Source organism: Myotis daubentonii, chromosome 4, assembly GCF_963259705.1.
Source record: "Myotis daubentonii chromosome 4, mMyoDau2.1, whole genome shotgun sequence".
In the NCBI taxonomy this organism is placed as follows: Eukaryota; Metazoa; Chordata; class Mammalia; order Chiroptera; family Vespertilionidae; genus Myotis; species Myotis daubentonii.
The window spans coordinates 65,813,723-65,838,255 of NC_081843.1; the positions used below are offsets into that span (position 1 = coordinate 65,813,723).

The following is a 24,533-nucleotide window of genomic DNA, read 5'->3' on the forward strand; positions in this document are numbered from 1 at the left end:
AGAAATTAGGTATCATATAAAATTATGGTGAGTATAAAGACAGCATAAAATGTTCAACCTACCTAGGCATAAAGTCAGACTGGCTCGAAACATAGGCCAGCTCATATATGTGTGAGTGGGTGGCTCCCACTAGAGCAATTAAATCCTTGCTTGAATTAAGGGACTTGACTGTGACCGAAGCTGCATCTTGAGCAGAAGGTGCTTCCAGAATAAAAGAGAATTGATTCAGCTCTGAATTCCAGCCATAGAGAGCAGACACAGTGTGGCCAATGAGAAGTATGTGCCCTGCAGGAAGGAAAGGAAAGGCAACTAGAGTCCAATATAAAGTCACCTCACATACGTGCCACGGCAAAATCTCTCCAACTCTCAAAAGTGCCATTTTGATTTCTGAAGTAATACACAATTCAATCTCTAAAATAACTGAATGCAAATAATAATTGTTAAGTGCTATGGAAAGATGCAGCAAGCCTGACAATGTAACCACAACCCACTTAAAAAGTGATCTTGAATGGTACAAGCCAAATGGATTTTGGATTTGTTCGTATTCATCTCAATATTTATTTATTGAATAGCATGCTAGGATACTTTTGAAAGTAAAAAATACCCATAATCCTACCACTAAATGGTTTATTTTTCTATTTTCCTTCCAGTCATGATTCATATGAATTCATAATTGGCACAGTTACAGTCTAAATATAAAAAATTATTAATTAAAAAGGGTAATACCATGTTTATAGTATATATATAGCATAGTTTTTTATATGTGACTACATAGCATTCATATTTATAATTTTAATACATAATCTATAAGGTTGATCTTAAAATATGTTTAATAATATTGTTTTCTATATAGTTTTTCAATTTTAATTAATTCTTCATTTTAATTACGTTTACTTAATAAATTCGTAAAGGTGGTTAATTAAACCAAAGAATATGAGCAAATTCAAAATCTTAGAATATGTTCTGTCAATGCTTTTTGAAATGTTATTGGAAAACCATGCTTTTCATAATTAAAAGCAATAGCACATACTTGTATTTAATGACATTAGGAGGAAAGGGTACTTACTACACTATACACAACACTAAAAAAATCTTCAGGCTTAAAACAGGGGAAAAGAAAGAAACCGCCAAGAAACATGCATAAATTCCAGTACTCATTGAAACACACTGGAACATACAAATATCAAATAAGACTGGGTATTAAAATAGCATATAGAACCAGAAACCATGAGTCTCTTCCAAAATTTTTACCCATACGATAAAAAGGAAAACCCCATACCCACTCTTAAATCCCATATTCTTAAGTATTGAGAACTACTGATTATTTTTATATATGGGGAAAAAATTTACTACTGCAATTTAGTAAGTGTTGCATAAAACGTAAAGATTAAAAAAGTAGTTACTAATAAGTTTGTATTTTCAAAATGATCATATATTTTCCATAAAGCTTTGTAAAACTGGATACATTCAGTAAAAGGCAAACTCCTCAGATGGATCTCAACTCCTCTCAAGTTTAACTGATTCTACAGTCTCAAGCAAAATCATGAACTAAAGTTTTTTGATCATCACTAATGATGCATCCAACCCTGGGAGATAGACTCCTATTCACGTCCTCTCAATCTGATTAGTATTACAAGGCAGCAAATAGGTAATCAGACATTTAGAGTAGGAAGTGTAGGCTTAAATCTGAACATATGTATGCAGAGAGTGTTTTCTCAGAAAATAGGCATTTGTACTGTTCAGGATCATGAAATTGGGCCAGGAATGTATGAGGGAAAGAAAAAAATCTCTACTGGGGGAAGAGGATATTTTTTATCCGTTTTTGTTTCAATTACAGTTTACTTTGTATTGGCTTCAAGTGTACAGCATAATGGTTATCATATGCTCTAAAGCAGTGATGGCGAACCTATGATACACGTGTCAGAGGTGACACGCAAACTCATTTTTTTGGTTGATTTTTCTTTGTTAAATGGCATTTAAATATATAAAATAAATATAAAAAATATAAATCTTTGTTTTACTATGGTTGCAAATATCAAAAAATTTCTATATGTGACACCAGAGTTAAGTTAGGGTTTTTCAAAATGCTGACATGCCGAGCTCAAAAGATTCGCCATCACTGCTCTAAAGGGTTCCCCCTGATGTTTCCAGTACATATTTCCACCTGGCACCATATATAGTTATCACAATATTATTAACTATAGTCCCTATGCTGTACTTCACTTACCCATGACTAATTTGTAACTACCAATTTGTAGTTATTTATCCCTTCAACTCTTCCACCTAGTCCCCCAATTCCCCTTCCCTTTGGCAACCACCAGTATGCTCTCTGTGTCTTTGAGTCTGTTTGGGAAGAGGATTTTAACAGTACTGATTACAGAATTATCTTCCATTTAGCAAAACTATAAAAAATTTAAAAGTATCCCACATGTAAGCAAATGGATGAGATTACTTAAGGAATGAGTGTAAAGAGAGGTTCCAGGACTAAGTGCTAGAGCAAGCATTCCTAACCATTTAGAGACCTGGGAATATAAGAAGAAACCAGTAAAAGATGGAGCAGCCAGGAAGAGCTTCCTGAGAAGCTGTGTCCTCGGGAGCGAGCCAAGTTCCAGAGCAAAGAGAAGAGAATATCCTGAGAACAGTTTGAGATACAGTGCATGTGTTTCACAGGGCACTGTGAAGGATTTGGAGGGTTGGGGAAATGAGATGTGAGCATCTGGACTAGAACTCTGGGCTCAGATGGGCTAGAGCAGCGGTGGACCACTGGTGGTCCGTGAGGTCCAAAAGGTTGGTGACCACTGGTCTAGAGCATGAGCAGAACACATGGGAATGAGAATCTCATTCACAGGGGCCTGCACTTCTTATGGTAACTGAACAGGAATGAAGAGAGTAATGAGCTTAATCCAAATGATTTTCAAGGTTGCGTTGGTGGTATAGTGGTGAGCATAGCTGCTTTCCAAATGATTTTCAAATGTAATAGTTTTGATGAAGCTGAGAGTATTGGACGACTAAAGAGAAGGGTCTGAGTGTCTTTCCAGCAACACACAGAGCTTAGAGGATGAATGATATAATAAACTGAAGGACTGCAACAGGACCTGGGACATAACATTCAGTAAGTGTTAGCTATAGATTCCCATATTTCCTGAATCTTTTGTCCACACGGTCTCCTTCACCTCCCCTTGAAAAAGTGGAATTCAGCAAGGCTTGGTTCGAGGATCCCTCCTCTCACACTACATAGTCTCTTTCTACATCTTCCTTCGCTGCATGTAGAACATCCAATATCTGCAGTCTAGGACTCTCTTCTAAGCTCTGACCAGCAATACTTCTTCAATATCTGCAGATGAATGACTCAAAGGCATCTCAATGGATTCCAATGAAACTCATTATCTCTGTCTCTAAGTGCCTGGACTTCCTCCCAGTGATCACCATAATGGTTATAGGACTACCACCTATGTAAAAATTAGACTCATTCTTGACATCCTCCCTATCACATACCCCCATATCTAATCTACCATCAATTCCTGTGGATTTTACTTGTGAAACACCTTCTGAATGAATCTGCTTGTCTAATTTTCCACCTGCATCACCCACCACTTTCCAAACTCCACCATGCAACATCTTCAGTCTGAAACATGCCATGAGCCTCCAGACTGTCTTCAAGACATCTCTTACCAGCCTCTAAGCTTTTCTCCCCATGACATGGGCGCTCTCTCTCTCTCTCTCTCTCTCTCTCTCTCATGTACACACACAGTCTCTGTTTCTCTCTCCCTGCCCCCCTCTTTCTCCATCTCCTCATTACCCTCTCATAAAAGACACCCAGTTACTTTTAGGATAAAGACAATAATCCTTTAAATCCCTCTCTGGTCTGATTACATCTTCAGTTACAATCTATATGACTCTCCCCTCACTGCCACTTTGACCTCTCCCTGGTCCTTTAAAAGCTCATGCTCACTGCTACCATCTGACCTCTGCACATGTTGTTCCCTCAACCTAGAGCCCACCCTATGCTTAACTCGGCCTCATTAACACCTAATTATGTAAGAAAACTCTCGGGGCATCCCTTAGACCAGGTCAAGGCCTCTCCATTTTGTGTTGTGGGAGTTCTTTTTTCTTTCATAGCAGTTATCTGTATGTAGCCAGAAACGTATTTGTGTGATTTTACATGTATCTCTTCCCTATTACCTGTTAAACTTCTTCAGGGCAGAGGTGATATCTGATTCTGCTTACCAGTGTTTTCTCGGGGTCTACCACTGTGCTTGGCACATAATTGGCAGTAAAAATATCTATTAAATAATAAAGGAGAGAAGAGAGAAATGGGAGATACATTTATATGTCCTTGCAGCCTTTGTTATATCCATTATTCTTCTTCAATTTAAAGAATTCAGTCACCACCCAATAATCTCTGTCAGGTCATTAACCAGAATAAATATGTAATCCTCATAGTCATGGCTCCAATCTAATGCTTTTAATAAAATATTTGACACATTCAAAATAATAAAATCCTTGAATATTATTTAATGCATAATTTCAGCTTTCAAGGGATCTATAATAAGCCATTCTAAATAATTACCTATAATCTTTTCATACTTCTACAACCTCAAGTCACAGAAACAAAAGAATAAAGAAACCTCACAATGGGTCTTTTAACAAGCCTCTGGCAGATTTTTTTCACAAATTCTTTTAGAAACGTGCCTATTCTATTTTTTTTTTAAGTCTTTAAAGAGAATTCTATAACTTCAATTAATGGCCCATTCAGGCAGCATTCCTCATCCTTAAAAAACATTCATTAGGCAACTATTTTGAAGTATAATAAGTGATCAAGTAGATGAAGTTAGTCCACTTGAAAACTTGAAGTATAGAGAAGCAAAAATGATAAAGGTACAAAATTAAAGAACCAGTCGACAAAACTACACAAGTCCATGAAGAAAGATCCATCATTTATTCAGTGAATCAGCTGTTGAGTGAATGATGAGTACATCGATCAAGTTGTTTATCACAGCAACATCACAGAGTGAAGGCCTGTCAGAAGCTGACAATGTAGAGAAGTTATTCAAGGAGAGGATGAGCAGAACAGAGGTAGACACCAAAAACAGAGTGAACCTGGCATGAAGGCCAGAAAACAAAGTAATGTCCCAGATGGGAGGTGCCAGGGTCTGAGAAAACCTGGGGACACAGAGCTGAGAAGTGGGGTGTAGGACACATGAAAACAAATGAAATGAACAATCTACAAAGAGGTAGCAAAGGGTAAAAGCGGTCAAATATAGGAAAGAGGGTTGACTCTGGGTAGTCAACACACAATGCAATATACAGATGATGTATTATAGAATTGTAACTTGAAACCTACATAATTGTATTAACCAATGTCACCCCAATAAATTTAATTTAAAAAATGGAAGATAAAAAAAAACCTCTGATTCCTGGAGAACAGTAAAGGTGACAATGCCTGATAGAGAAAGCAAGTCGGGCACCTAAAAAAAACCCTGCAAGAATAAACTCTAGTATTTGTGCTAAATCCTCTACTCTTTTCAACATGATTTACTTTGTAGATTTTAACTTTTGTGGTTTCACCTACCTCCATGCATTGATGTCCCCGATGTCTAAACCCCTACTTGATTTCCTCCTGATTTCAGCTCCATTTCACTAACCACCCACAGAGGCTTCTACGTCAGCTCTGGCCTGGGCAGTTACCAACCACTGCCTCCCGCACATTCTGTGCACCACAGGGCGGTGGAGTTGTGAAACACGCCTTTGATCTTCACTTGTCTTTAAAATGCCTGCAAGGATTTCTCTGCCTCAGTAATGCTCAGATGCTGTCTGGGGATCCTTAAGAGTCTTGAGACCCTTAAAGAGACTGTGAGGTCAAAACTACAGGTGTCCCAAAAAATGTATACACATTTTAACAGCTGATAGCTCAATTTTGAAGATGAAATGCATTTCAATAAACACTGCCTTTATAATTATTCAAAGTGTGTGTTTACATTTTGGGGGACGCCTTATATTTTCATAATAATACTAAGATGTTGTCTTTCTACTTCACTCTCATTCTTTCATGAGTGAATGGTGGGATTTTCCAAAGGACATATGATTGATATTATTGCAATAGGCTAAATACAGATGCAGACAAAGAAATCCAGATATCGTCTATTAAACTAGATATGAAAAGTTTCAAAAACGAAAAAGAAATACCATTCTTTTTATAAAAATTTTGTTTTGGAAAATACAGTGTTTTGTTTTTAAATAAAGCATGTTATTTATGTTCACATGTAACGAGTTTATTGCTGTCATTCTTAAATGAATTAATAAATAACTGTCTGAAATTTCTCCATTTGATTTCAAATACAATAAAGATCAATAGATATACACACAAACAAAAACGCTCTGAGGGCCTCCATTTTCTAAGAGGGTGAAAAGTTCCTAAGACCAAAATATCTGGGAACCACTGGACCATCTGAAACACAGTTCAAACCCGGGCTAACATTCCAGGCCCACCTGTTTGGACTCAAGTGTGTTTCCAACCTCACCACCACTCCGTTCTGAAGCAAATCCTTTGTCCCCACGACGCTAGTCTGCCCATTGTGCTCTCAATGCCACAGACCCCCCTGCCTTTCACTTTTGCTCATCTCTTTCCCTCTCCGCACAGTATTTCCTACCAATCCACCCAGGCAGAGCTCAAGCTCCCTTAACCCCTCCAGTTCTACCACTCACAGAGCAAATGCGATTGGGGTTCTACCTTGAATTATTATTATCTTACTATTTTTCTTGCTTCACCAACCAAACACAATCCCTATTTTAAGAGTATCATCAGTCATTTGAAAATTCTAGGATTTCTGGAAATATTATTGTCAAGATCTTGATTTTACATCCTTAGTAAAATACCCAGTGTCTGGCAATGTAACACTACCTCTAATTTGGTGAGATTAAAATCATTCTGGCTTTCCCACTGCCCTCAGGATTAGCCAGCAGTTGAAAATCCCTTACCTATTCCTGAAGCTGGTGTGAAGGAGTGGATCCTATTAGCAGCAAAATCCAGGGACTGAAAATATCTAAAAGGAGACTGTCCTGGCTCCCAGATGAAAATATCAATTGAACTCTGATCTCCTACAATAATAAATATAAGTCAAATCTGAAGGCAAACGTTTCAGTAAAAAATGACAATTACACAGGAAAACTATAATAAAAACATTAAGTCTAATAAAAAAAAACAAATTTTATAGGAGAGTCCTCAGAATTCATTCAGTTAAACAGAAATACAACTTATTAGGAAACATTTAAAGTCTTTTTGCATTTATCACATGAAGTATATAGATAGTTAGCCACTAATCATGACCCGATATTTAAAAAAAAGCAACAAATGTTTTATTTTTTAGGAGTGTTGGAATTTTATTTATGAAAGCTCCACTAAGCAGAAGAAAGCATATTCATATTCAATAAATATTTTTAAAGTTTTATCAAAAGTTGCTAAGCACCATTTATTACTACTATAAATTATCCATGGCACCCCAAGTATAGTCATATAAAAAGTTATCTACTTATGCTATAAGTATAATTTCTTCATAGAGTTTTTCATAGATCTTTCCATGTTACCCACTCATTCCCCAATTTGATTTTAATATTTTTAAAGTAGTGGTTCAGAACCCCTAAAGATTAAGGACAAAATAATTTTTTCCCCAAAATCTATTTGTAGCTGACAGCCAATATTTATCCATCAAGAAACATTCTATGACTTAGCTAAAAAATTATTGAGAGCATTTTCATATGAACATACTGTATCAGTGGTTGGCAAACTATGGCTCGCGAACCACATGCGGCTCTTTGGCCCCTTGAGTGTGGCCACGAAGTTTCAATCACACTGTACGTGCGCGCCCGCACGTGGTATTTTGTGGAAGAGCCACACTCAAGGGGCCGCAGTTTGCTGACCACTGTACTATATGAATACTAATTTTGATAACTCTGTATGCATTACAAACATTATATCTTCTTACCTAGAGAGACAGATTTGGCAAAAATTAAGTAAATATCATCTCCTGAAATCAAGGCCTCGACATGTGTTGTCCCACTGATCGGCACTTCTTGAAAGTTAATAAACTCATTTCCAGACCATCTCAGTAAAACGGCATTGAGCCTGGCATGAGCCTGGGAAATAGCTAAGAACACAGAGCCTCCTCTGGTGAACAAGGCCATGGCCAGCACACCTCGGACAGGGAGTGTCTGATGCAACACGAAGCTTCTTCCATTCCACCGGAAGACCTGCATGGAATGTTCAAATACAGAATCCTTCGTGATGAGGAATTGAGCACTTATAATAATTTAACCAGTGTCATATGTTTATTCTCCTAGAGCCTTTTATTTAGTTGAGAGGATATTTTCATACATGAGAAAGTAGCAAAACTGAAGCTTTCTCCCCTTTTTTCTGTATGTGTGTGCGAGTATGAGAGAAGAGAGAGACAGAGGACATACAGGTAGAATGAATTTTAAAGCAAAGATATTTAAAAATAATTCAGTTTTAAATACACATCTGGGTAGGAGTCAGTGATAGCAAGAAAAGAGGAATGCCAAATATAAAAGAGAATTCATTTAAATATAAAAAATTTAGAACTAGATTAGAAACTTTCTAATACTGTAATATCATTCATAGCCTTCTCTCAAGCAAGAGAAACACCTAAACTTTTTAGTACTAAAAGTAGCAATGCATACAAGGTTTCAGGGTGAGTATTAATACATTTAAAATTAAAAGACAATCCCAAATATACAACCTAGTCAATTTCAGAAAGAATTATATTTATTGAGTCAACAATTGGGAACCTTATATGAGCCAAGCATTATTCTAGGATTTATGAATAAAGTCATATCTCCCTTAATGGATATTAAGTATTAGTCAAAGGCAAAAAAACATATCAATATTTAAATAGATGCATGAGCCCTAACCGGTTTGGCTTAGTGGATAGAGCGTCGGCCTGCGGACTGAAGGGTCTCAGGTTCGATTCCGGACAAGGGCATGTATCTTGGTTGCGGGCACATCCCCAGTCGGGGGTGTGTGGGAGGCAGCTGATCAATGTTTCTCTCTCATCGATGTTTCTAACTCTCTATCCTTCTCCCTTCCTCTCTGTAAAAGATCAATAAAATATATTTTTTTAAAAAATAAAATAGATGCATGATTATAAAATTGCTACAAGTGCTAAAGATAACAATTGAAATGATGTGATGGAGAACTATGAGTGTATAAGGAAAATAAAGGTAGAGAGAATGACAAAATTTCCAAGGCAGGAAAAGTTTGTCATTATCTGAATTAAAACAGGTCTAACTGGAAGGAAGCTGATAGTTCTAGGGAACTGAGTATCAGTTAGACTAGATAGGTAAGGAGTCTTTTGCTAGGGAGACCATGTAATTTATCACAAGGGTCCCTAAGCAAGCAAATGGGACAATATTAGTAATTATATCAGGACAACAGGCATAACCCAACACTGTGCTGGACAAATAAGGGGATATGGTTATCCTACTTACTTAGATGCATGCTGAGTATAATTGGAAATCGATAAAGTTTTGAAATGAGGAATAACTCAATATTAATTAATGTTTTAAAATATTACTCCAGCCCAGACAACATGACTCAGTGGTTTGAACCAGGAAGTCACGGTTCTAATCTCGGTCAGGGCACATGCCCAGGTTGTGGGCACAATCCTCAGTGTGGGGGTTCTCTCTCATCATTGATGTTTCTATCTTTCTCTCCCTCTCTCTTCCTCTCTGAAATCAATAAAACATATAAACTAATAAAATAAAATATTACCCCAGCCACTTGACTTGGAATGGGTCTGAGGAGGTCAGAGAAGAAGTTTGGAAACCAGCTAGAGGCAACTCTAATAGTGTCGGAGAGAAGTGATGGGGACCTGGATTAGGGAAGGAGAAGCAGCAATGGAAAAAAAATGTCTATATTCAATTATTGGAAGATATAAACAAAAACACCTAATAATAAATTAGATGTCACTAAAAAGGAGTAATCAAGGACATGTCCAGAGCAATTGCAACTTATGAGGTTGCAATTTCCTGAGATGAAAGCAAGCACTGAACAAGTTTTGCAGAGAAAATCCAAAGTTCATTGGGGATATGCTAAATCTACAATACTTAAAATATATTTAAGTGAAGATGCTAATAGAAAGATATGTACGTCTGGAATACAGAGGGATGGATAGCTACCAATAAATTTGGAAGATTTTTTAAAAATAAGCTGTAACTAATCAGTATGTATATTCTACTTTATTACTGTCCCCCAATCAAATTATGGTGTTATTTTATATTAATCCTACAGACTACATATTTGATGAGCTTTAATTATAGCATTAAAAAGAAAAAAGTTCATTTTAAAAGAATCAAACCTGTGTTAATGCAGAATCATTTCTTTGACTTGCAACAATTAAATAATCTTGACTGTCTGAAGTAAAATATCTTACTTGAGAACTTTCTGAAATAATTATTGTTTGTACCTGCAAAAAAGACAGAACAGTAGGAATAAAAATTTAAAGTAGAATATAACTAAAAAAGGATCTGAATACAGTAATTGTATGAGTCAGTATTTGAAGTTCAAAATTGGAAAATCCTTCTGATATCTAGATATGCCTAACTAGAGGTCATTTTAAGAAAGACAAAACTATCCCTAGATTAAGACACCTTGCTCAAATGAGTATCAACTTGCCAAAAGCCCTTTTTCACATGACCACAGACCATGCATTAACTTCCATTTAGATCAAGCTTACAAATCTAATTTTTCTTTTAAATAAAGCAATCTACAAAAAAGTAAAGTTTTTTGTTGTTTGTTTCTTTTACCAGGAATAATTTGAGTCCAGATGTGAATGTATACACACTGTTAACAGAAGGCTTTTCTTCATGTCTTTCTTCATGAGTAATCACAAAGTAGGGCGAAAGTCCAATCTGAAAGACCTCACAAGTTTTAGGATTCCCTATATTTAAATCCTAGGATATAAGGCATAAGAATATCTGTAATTCACAACGTAGCCAACATTTACATGCACTTCTTATTTTGTCTACTGTAAAATAAGCGATGCTTACCTCAAGTGGAATAAAAACCCCTTGCCATCGGTAAACAGTAGAAGACACCTTTCTTAACATTACACCATATATTGAATCTTCCAAAGTAAAGAAACACCAGCCAGAAGCCGAGGCATCGAAAAAACTTTGAAAGATGGAAAACACAATATGCATTCCCCCTGAAAAACATATATCATAATTTACAAGTGTATAATCCCTCCCAAACTTTATCAATTCTGAGTTTATTATTCAAACAGTGAAGCCCATTCTTTATATGGCACTGGGGATATCTTCAAAGAGCAAATGCGATCATGCCACCTTATGCTATACATGCCTAGTAACCCTCCCCAATGCTTAAAGCACTCAAAGGCTTTCCATTAATCCTAGGATTAAAACAAACGCCCGTAACATGTTCTTCAACCTCTTAAATGATCTAGTGTTGTCTAACTCTTCAAACTCAACATTCCCCTTATTTCTAAACTCAATGTCCATTCTAAAGTTTTTCATTTACGTTCTTTTTTTTAATGACTCTAGAGGTCTGCCTCATTCATTTCCCACTGTCCCCCCCCATGTTCCTCCAAGTAGAATCTCTACCTAGCATTTTTTCTTAGTTCAAATTTTGATATGCCTGAGAAGCATTCATTTACGTTCTCACAACACTAAGAACTTCCCCTTTAAAACATTTATTACAGTTTAAACTACACACTGATTTTCACTTGTTATATTTCTGTCACCCATTTAAATTCTAAGCTCTGTGAGTTTAGCCCTATTCCTGGCATATAATAGGCCTTCAATAAATATCTGTGGGCGCAATAAAAGAATTATATATCTTTTCTCCGTTTTCAACAGATCCACAATATACAATTCATGAGGGGATATGTAAATTTTATACATGCAATCTTTCTTGATTATAGAATTTTGTTTTCATAAGAAATGAAACATACTCATGCCAAAGGCTGTTTCAGATATTGTCTCCCACTCCACACTCACAGCTAAATCAACGCCATTAGTACGTGACACATTTAAATATACAGTCCTGTTGGCTTCTTCGATCTTTATAGAGGTGGCTCTAAAGAAAACAAATGGATTATGGAAAGCAGAAAAAGCATAATTTCTGCATATTAAAATATATATCACAATGCTATAATATATTTAATACATTTTTAAATTTACACTAGCCATGGTGAGTTCTATCCACAAATTTTATACAGCAGGAAGAATAGACTCTACAGCTCAAAAATATTCATTTATGAAGATTTTTTAAAAGCACAAATGTAATACTCTGATACTAGAATCATAACAAAATACTGATAGCCAGTAACTTCATGCTGCATATTCTAAAAAATAAATAAAACTTGGTTATTTCTCACATAAAACAAAAACATGTGACAGAGAAAAAATAAGTCAGAAATTCCCTGATCTAGTGTATCAGTGAAACAAGATCTATTGAAGTATTTCTAAAATATAGAAATAAACATCTTCAGCCTACAGAGGGAATTTTAAACTATAATCAAGTTAATGTATCTTTGAAGAGTAATTTATTTAGTCTGAGTAACTAAATATAATCTCTATTATTTCTCACTTTTTATTATTATTGGAAAAACAAACAAACAGTGCAAGCCATTACCTGAAAGTGTAAACTTTGGGAAAATAAGAATTCTAACAACATCTTTATGGAGGACATGATTAGGTTTCTGACAGTTCCTGTTATGAGAGGGCATATGGCCTCTCTGAATCTATCTGTTAGAGCACATTTTAAAAATCCCTTTTAAGATAGTCAGAGCTCAATTTCCTTCTGCATTTTCTCTATGTCTAAAAAATATATCCTGCCCAGGTGGTGTTGCTCAGTGGTTAGCACTGACCCATGAACCAGCAGGTCACAGTTTGATTCCTGGTCAGGGCATATGCCCAGGACTCAGGCTTGGTCCCCAGCAGGGGGCCTGCGGGATGCAGCCAAATAATGATTCTCTCTCATCATTGATGTTTCTCTCTCTCTCTCCCTCTCCCTTCCTTTCTCTCTAAAATCAATAAAAACATTTCTTAAAAAATATTTCCTACTTAGCTTCAGAAGCGGCAATTTCCTCTTGAATAAACTATACCTATTTGCAACTGCAGAGATACTGAATAGCCCCAAAGGGGCCTGGTTTTGCAAAACTGTTATCAGGGTTCGAACACGTGCCCCTAGTCTAGCACCTCCAGTCGGATTAAACAAGGTACAAACAAAATGCTCATCCATTTCTGGTTCCGTGTCTAATATGGCAGATATGTGTAGGGCCTGAAAACAAAATCAAAAGATAAAGTTACTAAAATACAGTCTTTCTACAACAGACAGAGAAATCTGTTAAACATTTTTGAGAATAAAATAATATGTTTTGGAAACATTACCTTTTCTTAAATTCTAATATTGATCCCCATAATGTGATAGTTACAACTCTTTCCATTTACTAACTTCAAGATTTTCAACACTGTTATGTAGGGCACTGAAGTGTCTAAAGATAAATACTTATGGCACTTAAAAATAACATTAAGATTAAAATTAAATTTATATATTCATTTTTGCTAACTCTTTATCCTGCTCTAGCTATACAACTGTGTTAGTCTCATTCTAGTCTAGGATTCGCTATTAAAACTTTATAACCATTGTAGGCTTTAATTTAAAACACATACACAAATGTTCATCAACAGGAGAATACATAAACAAAAAGTGATCTATTTTATTAAATGCTTCTCAGCAAAAAATAATAATAATAATAATAAATAAAAAACACAACTACTGATGTGTGCAACCATACAGATCTCAAAAATTACACTGCGCAAAAGAAGCGAGACACAAAATATTACATACTCTATGATTCTACTTATATGAAGTTCAAAAACCAGTAAAATGAGCCTTTTAAAAAAAATATTAATTTGATTTCAGAGAGGAAGGGAGAAGAAGAGGGATAAAAACATCAATGATGAGAGAGGATCATTGATTGGCTGGCTCCTGAACACCCCACAACCCGGGCATATGCCCTGATCTGGAATCAAACCATGACCTCCTGGTTCATAGGTCAACGCTCAACCACTGAGCCATTCTGGCTAGGCTAGAATGAGTCTTTAATGATAGAATTTGGAAAGTAGTTTCCTCTGGGGAGAGCAAGAAACTTTCCAGTGATGGTAATGTTCAATATCTTAATTTGAGTGGTGGTTACATGGGTGCATACATATTTTTAAAGTCACTGAGACATTCCCTTAAGATTTGTGTATTTGCCCTGACCGGTTTGGCTCAGTGAATAGAGCATCGGCCTGCGGACTGAAGGGTCCCAGGTTCGATTCCGGTCAAGGGCATGTACCTGGGTTGTGGGCACATCCCCAGGGGGAGGTGTGTAGGAGGCAGCTGATTGATGTTTCTCTCTCATCGATGTTTCTAGCTCTCTATTCCTCTCCCTTCCTCTCTGTAAAAAATCAATAAAATATATTTTTAAAAAAGATTTGTGTATTTTATATTTTATATCTCAAAATCAAAAACATGTTGGAGGAAAAACCATCATGTGTGTGAAAGAAAAATTTATTCCAATTTCTCTAACATTTAATTTGCCTAATGAACAGTAAGGTCTTCAAACATACTGTAAAAAAAGTTTTTTAAGAAAACACCACAAGCTGGCCTGGTATGGCTCAGTGGTTGAGCATCGACCTATTAACCAAGGGGTCCCCAGTTGGTTTCCAGGTCAGAGCACATGCCTGGGTTGCGGGCTTGATCCCCATTAGGGGGCATGCAGGAGGTAGTCAATCAATGAAACATCATTAATGTTTCTCTCTTGCTCTCCATCTCCCTTCCTCTGAAATCAATTAAAATATTTCTTTAAAAAAGAAAAGAACACAAGATAATTAAAAATATTTTTAAATTCGCCAAAACCGGTTTGGCTCAGTGGATAGAGCGTCGGCCTGCGGACTGGAAGGTCCCAGGTTCGATTCCGGTCAAGGGCATGTACCTGGGTTGTGGGCACATCCCCGGTGGGAGATGTGCAGGAGGCAGCTGATCGATGTTTCTCTCTCATCAATGTTTCTAACTCTCTATCTCTCTCCCTTCCTCTCTGTAAAAAATCAATAAAATATATTTTAAAAAATATATATTTTTAAATTTAATTTAAAACATTTTTTAAATAGCATGTGAATCTAAAGCAATGGCAAATTCATAAAATACTTCAAATTTGAATTCTTTAATATCTATATGAAGACATAACTGTCCTTGAAACAAAATTTAAAAGGTCCTAAATTTCAAAGAATGTAAAAAATTAAATATGCAAATGAATATGCATTAAAAATGTATTCAGTTTACATAAACTGTTCATCAATAAAACTTTTTAATTATTGGATGGACTGCTTTTAGATGAACTAGGATAAATATATTATTTTAGAATTATTAGACTTTACTATATAGTGAGCTTAAAATATGTTAAAATAGTGGAATTAGCTACTCTAAATTTAAACTATGTTTTAAAAATAAAGTTTAAAAACAAAATTATTAATATATAGGAAAAGAGGTTTCTGGAGATAAACTTCTGCTGGTTTAAATCACATTTGTAAGTAATCCAAATCCAGTATTTTTTCTCCACTGAGCTATTCCCATTCACATAGGACACCTGCTTCTGAAACAAGCAGTCTGAAGTAAGCAGTTATATTTTACTTAATGAAAACTTGACAGGAAGGAATGATTGTGCTGAGGCTTCATGACTGCAAAGAATGGTTTAGAGTTTTTTTTAGCTTATGGTTTATAGACATATATATTGAAGTGTTCCATTTGAATATGCTTGAATTTTAAAATAGCAATACACATATTTTCTTTTTTACTTGCACATTCCACTGCCTAATTCACAGAGCAAATTTTTCCAGTTGCGCTCTCTATAAACTATATAGCACATGGCACTTTCACACAGTCATCTAACCATGTCTTTTCCTAATATCTATGCTGGAAATACTTTTATCTTTCTAGGACCTAGGGTGCTCTTCTAAGGAAATATTATTTTGTGAATTTAAAAGATGATTATTCACTGTCAGTGCAGGCTCATACTGTACCTTGAATCGAACACCTTCTTCTAAAACAATATAGCCTTTGGAAGGAGTCAGATCTTTAGACTCCACTGAAGAATCCACTTCAGTCACAATGAACTGAACTGTCACGGTTCCAAACAGTCCTTGTGCAGGTTCCCGAACAATGTATAATACTGCAACACTCTCTTGTACATAGAGAGCTGCTGGTTCTCTCAGAAAAAAGTGCTCACTGTTGTTAAATGACAGAACTCCAGGGCCATCATCATTAGCAAGGACAGTGATTAAGGCTGTCAAAATAAAAATGTTGAAGTAATAAATGAAACTAGAATGGCTTGTAAGTGCTGGGAAGTGTGTTGGTACTTCATTGTAAAGTAGGCTAATTCTTGTCTGGATCACCTTAAAAAGAAGGGGAAAATTCCCCCACATCCTTATGTTAAGAAATCCCTTTGTCAAGAAGCAAAGGAATTTTTAAAAGCATTATTAAAATTTATATTCACGTATGACATAAAAATACTCAGTAAGCTCGGAATAAAAGACAGTTTCCCCAACCTGATGAAGTGATACCTCTGAGAAGCCAACAGCAAAAAAAAAAACAAACTTCATGTTGAACAATTAGCATTGCCACTAAAAACAGAAACAAGACGAGGATGCCTGTCTTCACTGCCCTGGAGTGACCAGCCAGGCTACAGGTGTCAAAGTAATGGAAAAGCAGAGTCAGAACTGTCCCTGTTTTAGAGCCCTTTCAATCCGTTCTGTGTCCATGAGGTTTCCTCATTTTTCTCCTTTCTACCTTCTCAAAGCACTCAGCATGATAGCTAACGAGCAGTGAACCAGGATGATTTTTGGTAACAATATTAAGCTGTTCCAACCAAAGAAGTATGGCTCTTATTGGCAGTCATTTCAACTCTATGTGTAGATACTACTGCAATTAGATGACACTAAAACAGCTACCTTGGCATTCCTTCTACTGCTAAAAAGGAAACCAATGCCAATTCCAAATTCAAAGGAAAGACATTTATAAATTAAATAAAACCTATAATAACTAGGGAAATGACTTAATATTATCTTGTTAGCAACCTACTTTTTCGTTTTACACACACACACACACACACACACACACACACACACTAGAAGCACTGTTACACTGACACAGGAATTCCAAAATGATTAACTTAAAATATTTTGTATTGTAAACATAAAAAACCATCAAGACTAATCCCTTTACATCTGGCTCCATATTAGGAAAAGAGTATGAGGAAGAGGGAGCTGGGTATAAGAAATTATCAATTACCTATTGTATTTCCTCCCAGTTCTAGTCCAGGAGAAGGATTTGTTAAAATCAGCTGAAATTTTTCATCTCCTTCTGGAATATCATCATCAAGAATCATGATGTCAACATTTTTATACCGTTCTCCATGAGCAAAGTGAAGAATCTGGTCAAGAAAGTAAAAGTAGACAGTATAATATTTAAATACACTCTGCATTTTTACAGAATAGAAATACAATATTTGTGAAAGTGAAATAAATGATTTGACAGGGATTTTTCCTTTTTGCTTATTTTTTAATAATTTAAATTGACAATATTAAGTTTGGAAAGTAAAATCTATGGAATAATAGAAGGAAGTAAGCATTCGGTTAAGAAATAAAAGGCATAAAGAGACAAAGTAAAATGTATTTTAAAACACTAAATGTGTTTCAAAGTAAATTAAAACAGTGAAATACAAGAGTTAAATTTTCAAGAAGCATAAGAAACAGTCTGAGGTCACCAAGTGATATAAATTCTATAACATGATAACCCTTCAGTATTAAATATTGCAATAAAATAATGCATTAATAAAATACAGATTAATCTTTAGAATAGTATTGAAAATACAACTTATGTGCTACAGTAAAACAGTGAAGAGAGCTATTCCACTATGTGGAAGTCTTCTGCCCTAATTTACAGTGGAAATATGTCATAGTTTATTATGTTATATTAATTTATTTATAGAGGACCTAAATCATTATCATTCTTAAGGAATTTACCATTGGGGTAAAGCTGTAATCCAGCCCCAGCTGTGCTTCCAAATTCTGGGCATACACGAACAAGGAAACATGGCCAAGAGCCCCCTCACTCCTCTGGGCTATCAGTGTTAAACGTCCTTGGGTTTCATTAATTTCAAACCTGTAATAAAAAGAATACAAGCATTTTTCCTTATAACCTTTTATTGTATAAATAGTAAAGAATATGGACCTCAGAAAAGGACTCCCATGTGGCCTTGGGCTTACCTGCTATACTGCCATTCGATTTTGCCTCGAGCACCATCGTTGGCATCAATAATAATTTGTGCAGTCAAGCCCTCTGGATCTGAAAAAAAGAAAAAAAAATGCACTTTAATATAAATATAAATTATTTTAAAAGAACTATTTTATATAGAATTTAATGATAGTCTCTTCGAGACTACATTAATTCCTAATTTAGAGGCACTGGCAAAATTATTCAAAAGATGTTTAAGAAAATAAAGACATTAATGCTTATAACATCTGAATAAGAAAACTGCTAGCAGGAGGCATTGACTTATTGAAATTTAATTAGCTGAGAAGAGTTGGAAGGAGTATAAAGAAAAAAGAGAAAGAAATGGGGAGAGAGAGGCAGGGAGTACTGCAGAGAAAAATATATGAGGGGAAAAGAGAGACAGAGAGGTGGATACAAACAGAAGCTGAGACAGATGGGAAGGATAAAGATTAGGAGAAATAAAGAGAGACTAACATTGAAGTAAACTTCTCTTATCCCTTTTTATTTCGTATTCTGTCCACCCAGTCAGTATGTTACCAATATCCATTATTCAGTTTTGAAATACTAATAACTAATCCTTTTACCGTTTAGTTTTGTTTTTTAAATATGTTTGCCCTATACCTTTTAAATTCCAGAGGTACTATTTTAATCTGGGGTAGTGTTGGCCGCTGACCGGGTAGGGGAAGGGTATGGAGAGTAATTCTCTCTGAGTGAAGAGAGTGCATTGTTGAACAAATAATATAAATCAGGATCTGTGCCCATCAGACTAGAGGCTGCACAGCAGAATCCCAGCTCCACTATTTCCTAGCTGTGTGACTTTGGGCATGTTACTTAGCTTCTCTAGCCTCAGCTCCTTCATCTGTACAATGGGAAGATAACAGGGAATAAAGGTACTAACATTCAAAGCACTTGGAACAGGACCATTAGAAAGCACTCAACAAAAGTTAAACTATTCAAATTGCCTTTTATATGAGTTTTAAAGAAATATGAGTTATTTTGTTAGCTCTGTTAGTGTGAATGATAACTATCTCATAATAACTACTTGATGTACGGCCTAGTCTCTGAAGTCACTTAATTCTTTTGCAAAATAATTGAAATTTATCAAACAGTGGCGTGTTAAAAACTGGTGATTTCCTTTTGATATTTTCAAAGTTATTTGCTGAGCTCAGAAGTGAATGAGAAACTCCTATTGCCCAGGCCGCTGTTCTTGGCCATGCTTCTCTTTCTTTAACTCAGACTAATTTCCAATCTGTCCAGGGCACCTTCCAACTAAAAAAAAGGAAGGCAGGCTACCTCAGTGCCATACACTACCACCCCCTACCGGGCTGTCACAACTACAAGTTTCAGACAAATTTCCCAATATTGAATGTCCAAACCACAAACAGGTGTCTGTCTTTTGAAAATAAATAATTTACATAAATTTGTACAGAGGTTCAAGTTTTACCTTTCAGTCTGTAATGAACTAAATGAGTCTTTTCTAAAGCATGAAAAGATAAAAGGTCAAAAAGAAACAAGAACACAACAAATATATAAACACTCTGATTAACCTAAGATAAAATAAAATCATTTGATAGTTTAGAGATCTAATGAAAACAGCAAATTAAATTTTAAAAGAAAAATGCCTTCCTTAGAACTAATTTAATTTTGAAGATTACAAATTTGGTTGTAAAATGGTTGTAAGATGTAAAAAACATCACACAGTAATTCTTAAATGTGTTTACAATGTCCAATGGTCAAACTGCAATAGTCTCTAAATTAAAATAAATCTAAAAGCATAATTATTTTACACATAGCTGATATTAACAAACATCACAATGACCACTTCTGATTAAAAAATAAAGTAACTTTACTTTGTTTGCAGTGAGTAAACAGAAACAAACAAAAATCCAGCATACCCAGTCTAGGAGGAAATGAAGTTAAAGGAGCCATGATAAGTTCAACATAAGTTAAGTTCACGAGGAAATATTCTTCCAGTTCTGGTATATCATCCTGCAAAAATTACATCCATTAAATTCCCTATGCTCTCAAAGTAATTACTTCTGACAAGCTGTTTTTCAAATGATGTTATAAATTTATATTCTTAAATTATATACAGAAAATATAAAAATGCTAACATAAATTAGAAAAGATTAACATGTCAAAAAGTATTGGCAATGGTATTTTCAATTCGACACCAAAAGCAAAAATAACAAAAGCAAAAATAAATAAGTAGATCTACATCAACCTAAAAACCTTCTGTACAGTAAAGGAAGTTATCAACAAAATGAAAAGGCAATCTGTGGAACAGGAAAAAATATTTACAAATCATACATTTAAAGTTTGTAAATAACTCACAAGCTCAATACCAAAAAACAAACAATTTGATTAAAAATGTACAAAGAAACTGAATAGACATTTTCCAAGGAAGGCACACAATGGCCAACAGGTACATGAAAAGGTGCTCAACATCACTAAACATCATGAAAATGCAAATGAAAATGATAATGAGATATCACCTAACATCTGTTAGAATAGGTATAATCAAAAAGACAAGAAGTGTTGGCAAGGATGTGGAGAAGGGACCCTTGTGCACTGTTGGTGGGAATATAAACTGGTGCAGCCACTATGCAAAATAATACAAAGGTTCCTCAAAAAATTAAAAAAAGAACAAACATATAATCCAGCAATTTCACACCTGGGTATATATCCAAAGGAAATGAAAACAGGATATCAAAGAGATACATGCACAACCACATTCCCTGCATCATTATTTACAATAACCAAGATATGAAAACAACCGAAGTGTCTGTCGAGGAATGAATGGATGAAGAAGATGCACTACTACTACTACTACTACTACTACTACGACACACACACACACACACACACACACACACAGAGGATTATTATTCAGCCATGAGAGAGATGTAAATCCTGCCATTTGCATTAAAAGGGATTGTGCTAAGTGTAATAAACTAGGCAGAATTAGACAAACACTGTATGGTATCACTTAATGTGGCATCTTAAAAAGAAAAAAGGAAAGTCAAACTCATAGAAACAGACTGGAAAACTGATTGCCAAGGGGTTGGGTGGGATATGGAGAGATTGGTAAGAGTAAAAACTATCAGTTTGACCATAATCACATTTTTAAATCCTCATCCAAGGATATTTTTCAATTGATTTTCAGAGAGAGTGGAGGCAGGAGGCGGTTAGGCTTAGGGAGAGGGAGGAGACAGAGAGAAAAAAAGAGAGAAACATTGATGTGAAAGAGGCACATCAACTGGTTGCCTCCTAAACCAGCCCCAACCTGGCTGGGGATCAAACCTGCAACCCAGGTACGTTCCCTTGACTGGGAATTGAACCCATGACCTTCAGTGTGTGGGCTGATGCTCTAACCACTGAAAAACACAGACCAGTAACCATAATCACATTTTAAGCCATCAACCTCTCCAGGGTCTCTCAGTCCCTCTAATTTAACCAGTCATAAAAATTAAGATGCTACATCGATTTGCTGATCCAATGAAACCTTTAGAGCAGGGGTCCTCAAACTACGGCCCGCGGGCCACATGCGGCCCACCGAAAACATTTATCCAGCCCACCGGGTGTTTTTGCCGCCGCTGTGTGCATAGGAATTTGTTCATAGTTTTTTTTTAAACTATAGTCCGGCCCTCCAACGGTCTGAGGGACAGTGAACTGGCCCCCTGTTTAAAAAGTTTGAGGACCCCTGCTTTAGAGTAATTAAAATGCTCCTTTAGAATGCCATCCTAAAGAATACTGTCGTAAGGAAATTGTCTCTATTACAAGATGTTTCTATAATAAAATACATAACTGCAGACCAGCCTATCTAGACAACAGCAGAAATCCCTATGTGGTTTAAAAAAAAAAATCACAAAAAGAGATAAGCTGATTTAAAGGTTCCAGAATATTCCATCAATTTCTACTTTCTATGTGGTTATTCGGATTTAATACAGTAAATCAAAAGAAAAGTTTACCTCAAGTATAGTTATGTTGATGGCTGCTGCTGTTACCCCTTCTTCTAAAATCAGAAAGCCAACTACCGGGACAAAGTCAACATCTGGCTCAGCTAAGTTTCCTTCTGTCTGATTCTTTAGACTCAATATTCCAGGAACTGTGGTATATGTGACATTAATGGCTCCTAGTTGAATTGGATGGGAAAAGATTTTATAATTAAATTTTAATACAGTATCTCACTGGGAAATCTTTGGTTTACCTAAAAGCACCTTAGTGGTTTATATTATTAACCTAACTCCTCACACCTTCCCATATCCTTGACCTTTCCCCCATGTAATGGCACAGTGCTAACCCATGGTGGGCAGGCACACTGCCCTGCCTCTAGGCTATGGGTTTGGCTGTGTGACCTGTCTTGGCTGACAGTACAAAATAAAAGTGGGGAGGTGCTAGTTCTGAGCCTAGACCTCAGGGGGCCTGGCATGTTTATACTTGCTTCCTTGTACCTCTCCTGGTCCCAGAAGAAGAATGAGAGACATATGGAATAGAACCACCCCAAGCCCAGGCTACGTTAGTGGACCCCCAGCCAACATTATTATTATGCTGAGATTTTATGACTATTTGTTACATAGCATTTTTGACACAATGTAAAATTACTTTAATCTTTCAAAAATAAAGAAGTTATAAAGTCCTATCCTAAGATTAATAAATATGAATGCTTTTCCTGTCCCTTATTTATTTCAGCAATGGCTTCCACCCACACAAGTAGAATACTGAAAAAGTACCTGTCTGGAAACCCCATTCACTCTAGAGTAACACAAACCTAGAGATCCAAATTCTCTGTTGATGAAAAGCTGAATCGTTGTGTCAGCCTCTTGTAGCAAAACAAATCTGGATGAAAGAGCAAAATTTAAAACTCCATGTGGTTCATCACTGGCTTCCACAGTCAGGACAGCCGCGTATCCCTGGGCGTCAAGCAGAGCGACTCCTGCCAGTGGGACTCCTAAAATCGTCAGGGAGCACAAAAATTATGACAGTGACTCGGCATTACCTTCTAAGTACTTAAAATGTAACCCCACTCTCTGAAACATATCAAAGTAGACAGGAAGTGCTCCATTTTATTCATGTCCTTAATAGAAATCTTCAGGCTGAGTAAGAGAATCTACATTTTAATCTTCTTTTTCTAGATAGCAAATCATGAATTTTTTCACTTGACATATTATTGTCATTATTTGCTAGATTGGTCATCTGAATAATGGAAATTGAATAGAAACTGAGGAAAGTACCAGATAATTTTCTCACAATGACTGAATTTGAAATATCCAAATACTGGGTCTAAATCCAAATTGGACTGCTAATATAAAATTAATTATATAAAATTTTTATTCCATAAGAAAATATTTAGCAAAATTTTTAGAGGTTGCTCCTAAGTACATAAAGAGAATATATTTCCATTCTGAGCTGATGTTTTATCAATTTAACATTTTTAGGAACAGATGATATATAATAATATTAATTGTTAAGTGTATAGATAACTGTTACTTTTTTCTGAAAAAATTAATACACCAGAAAAAATTTAAAATTGAATTCTGAATTACCTTGTGTCCTGACATCATACAGAATGACTTGGTAAACTTCTTTCTCCTCAGGAATGTTGTCGTCCAACAAATGCACACATATTAGTTTGTTCAATGACCCCTATGTCAAACAGAAAGAAATTCATGCCCATATTATCTAAACACAAAATATCTTCTACTTTTATTGGCCTTAAAAATTGTGCACTCAGCCCTGGCCAGGTTGCTAAGTGGTTAGAGAATCGACTCATACACCAAAGATTGTGAGTTTGATTCCCAATCAGAGTACATACCCAGGTTGCGGGTTTGATCCCTGTTCAAATGGATAGATATTTCTCTTTCATATCAATGTTTCTCTCTCTTTTTCTCCCTTCCTCTCACTCTGGAAACATACTCTCAAGTGAGGATTGTAAAAAATTGTGCATCCAAAGACATTTTTATTTAAGCAAAGTGTTCTGTGGCTTAAAAATATAAATTAAATTAAAAAATCATTCACTCATGGAACACCAGGCTTAAGGCAGATTGGGACTAATTGAATGCTGGGCTGATTAATGTAGATCTTACTCAATGAGCAATGTTGACAATTTCAGACAAAGCAACTGATTGGGGAGATTCTATGGCAGTGGTGAACAGGAAAAACTTGAACATGGAAAAGACCAAAG

At 35.7% G+C, this 24,533-nt stretch overlaps 1 protein-coding gene across 1 annotated transcript in view; it reads right to left on the minus strand.

Moving 5' to 3' along the window:
- ADGRV1 (adhesion G protein-coupled receptor V1) overlaps positions 1 to 24,533 on the minus strand; it is a 444,163-nt gene that overhangs the window by 337,729 nt on the left and 81,901 nt on the right. Inside the window, exons 36-51 of the mRNA XM_059695089.1 lie at positions 23,896 to 23,995; positions 23,121 to 23,300; positions 22,321 to 22,484; positions 20,245 to 20,338; positions 18,343 to 18,421; positions 18,100 to 18,238; positions 17,366 to 17,507; positions 16,099 to 16,361; positions 13,140 to 13,315; positions 11,985 to 12,109; positions 11,062 to 11,219; positions 10,819 to 10,965; positions 10,371 to 10,478; positions 7,983 to 8,247; positions 6,979 to 7,098; positions 63 to 285 (exon numbers count right to left, since the gene is read on the minus strand). Coding sequence (XP_059551072.1) covers positions 63 to 285; positions 6,979 to 7,098; positions 7,983 to 8,247; positions 10,371 to 10,478; positions 10,819 to 10,965; positions 11,062 to 11,219; positions 11,985 to 12,109; positions 13,140 to 13,315; positions 16,099 to 16,361; positions 17,366 to 17,507; positions 18,100 to 18,238; positions 18,343 to 18,421; positions 20,245 to 20,338; positions 22,321 to 22,484; positions 23,121 to 23,300; positions 23,896 to 23,995 — 2,483 coding nt within the window. The remainder of the gene's footprint in view (positions 1 to 62; positions 286 to 6,978; positions 7,099 to 7,982; positions 8,248 to 10,370; positions 10,479 to 10,818; positions 10,966 to 11,061; positions 11,220 to 11,984; positions 12,110 to 13,139; positions 13,316 to 16,098; positions 16,362 to 17,365; positions 17,508 to 18,099; positions 18,239 to 18,342; positions 18,422 to 20,244; positions 20,339 to 22,320; positions 22,485 to 23,120; positions 23,301 to 23,895; positions 23,996 to 24,533) is intronic.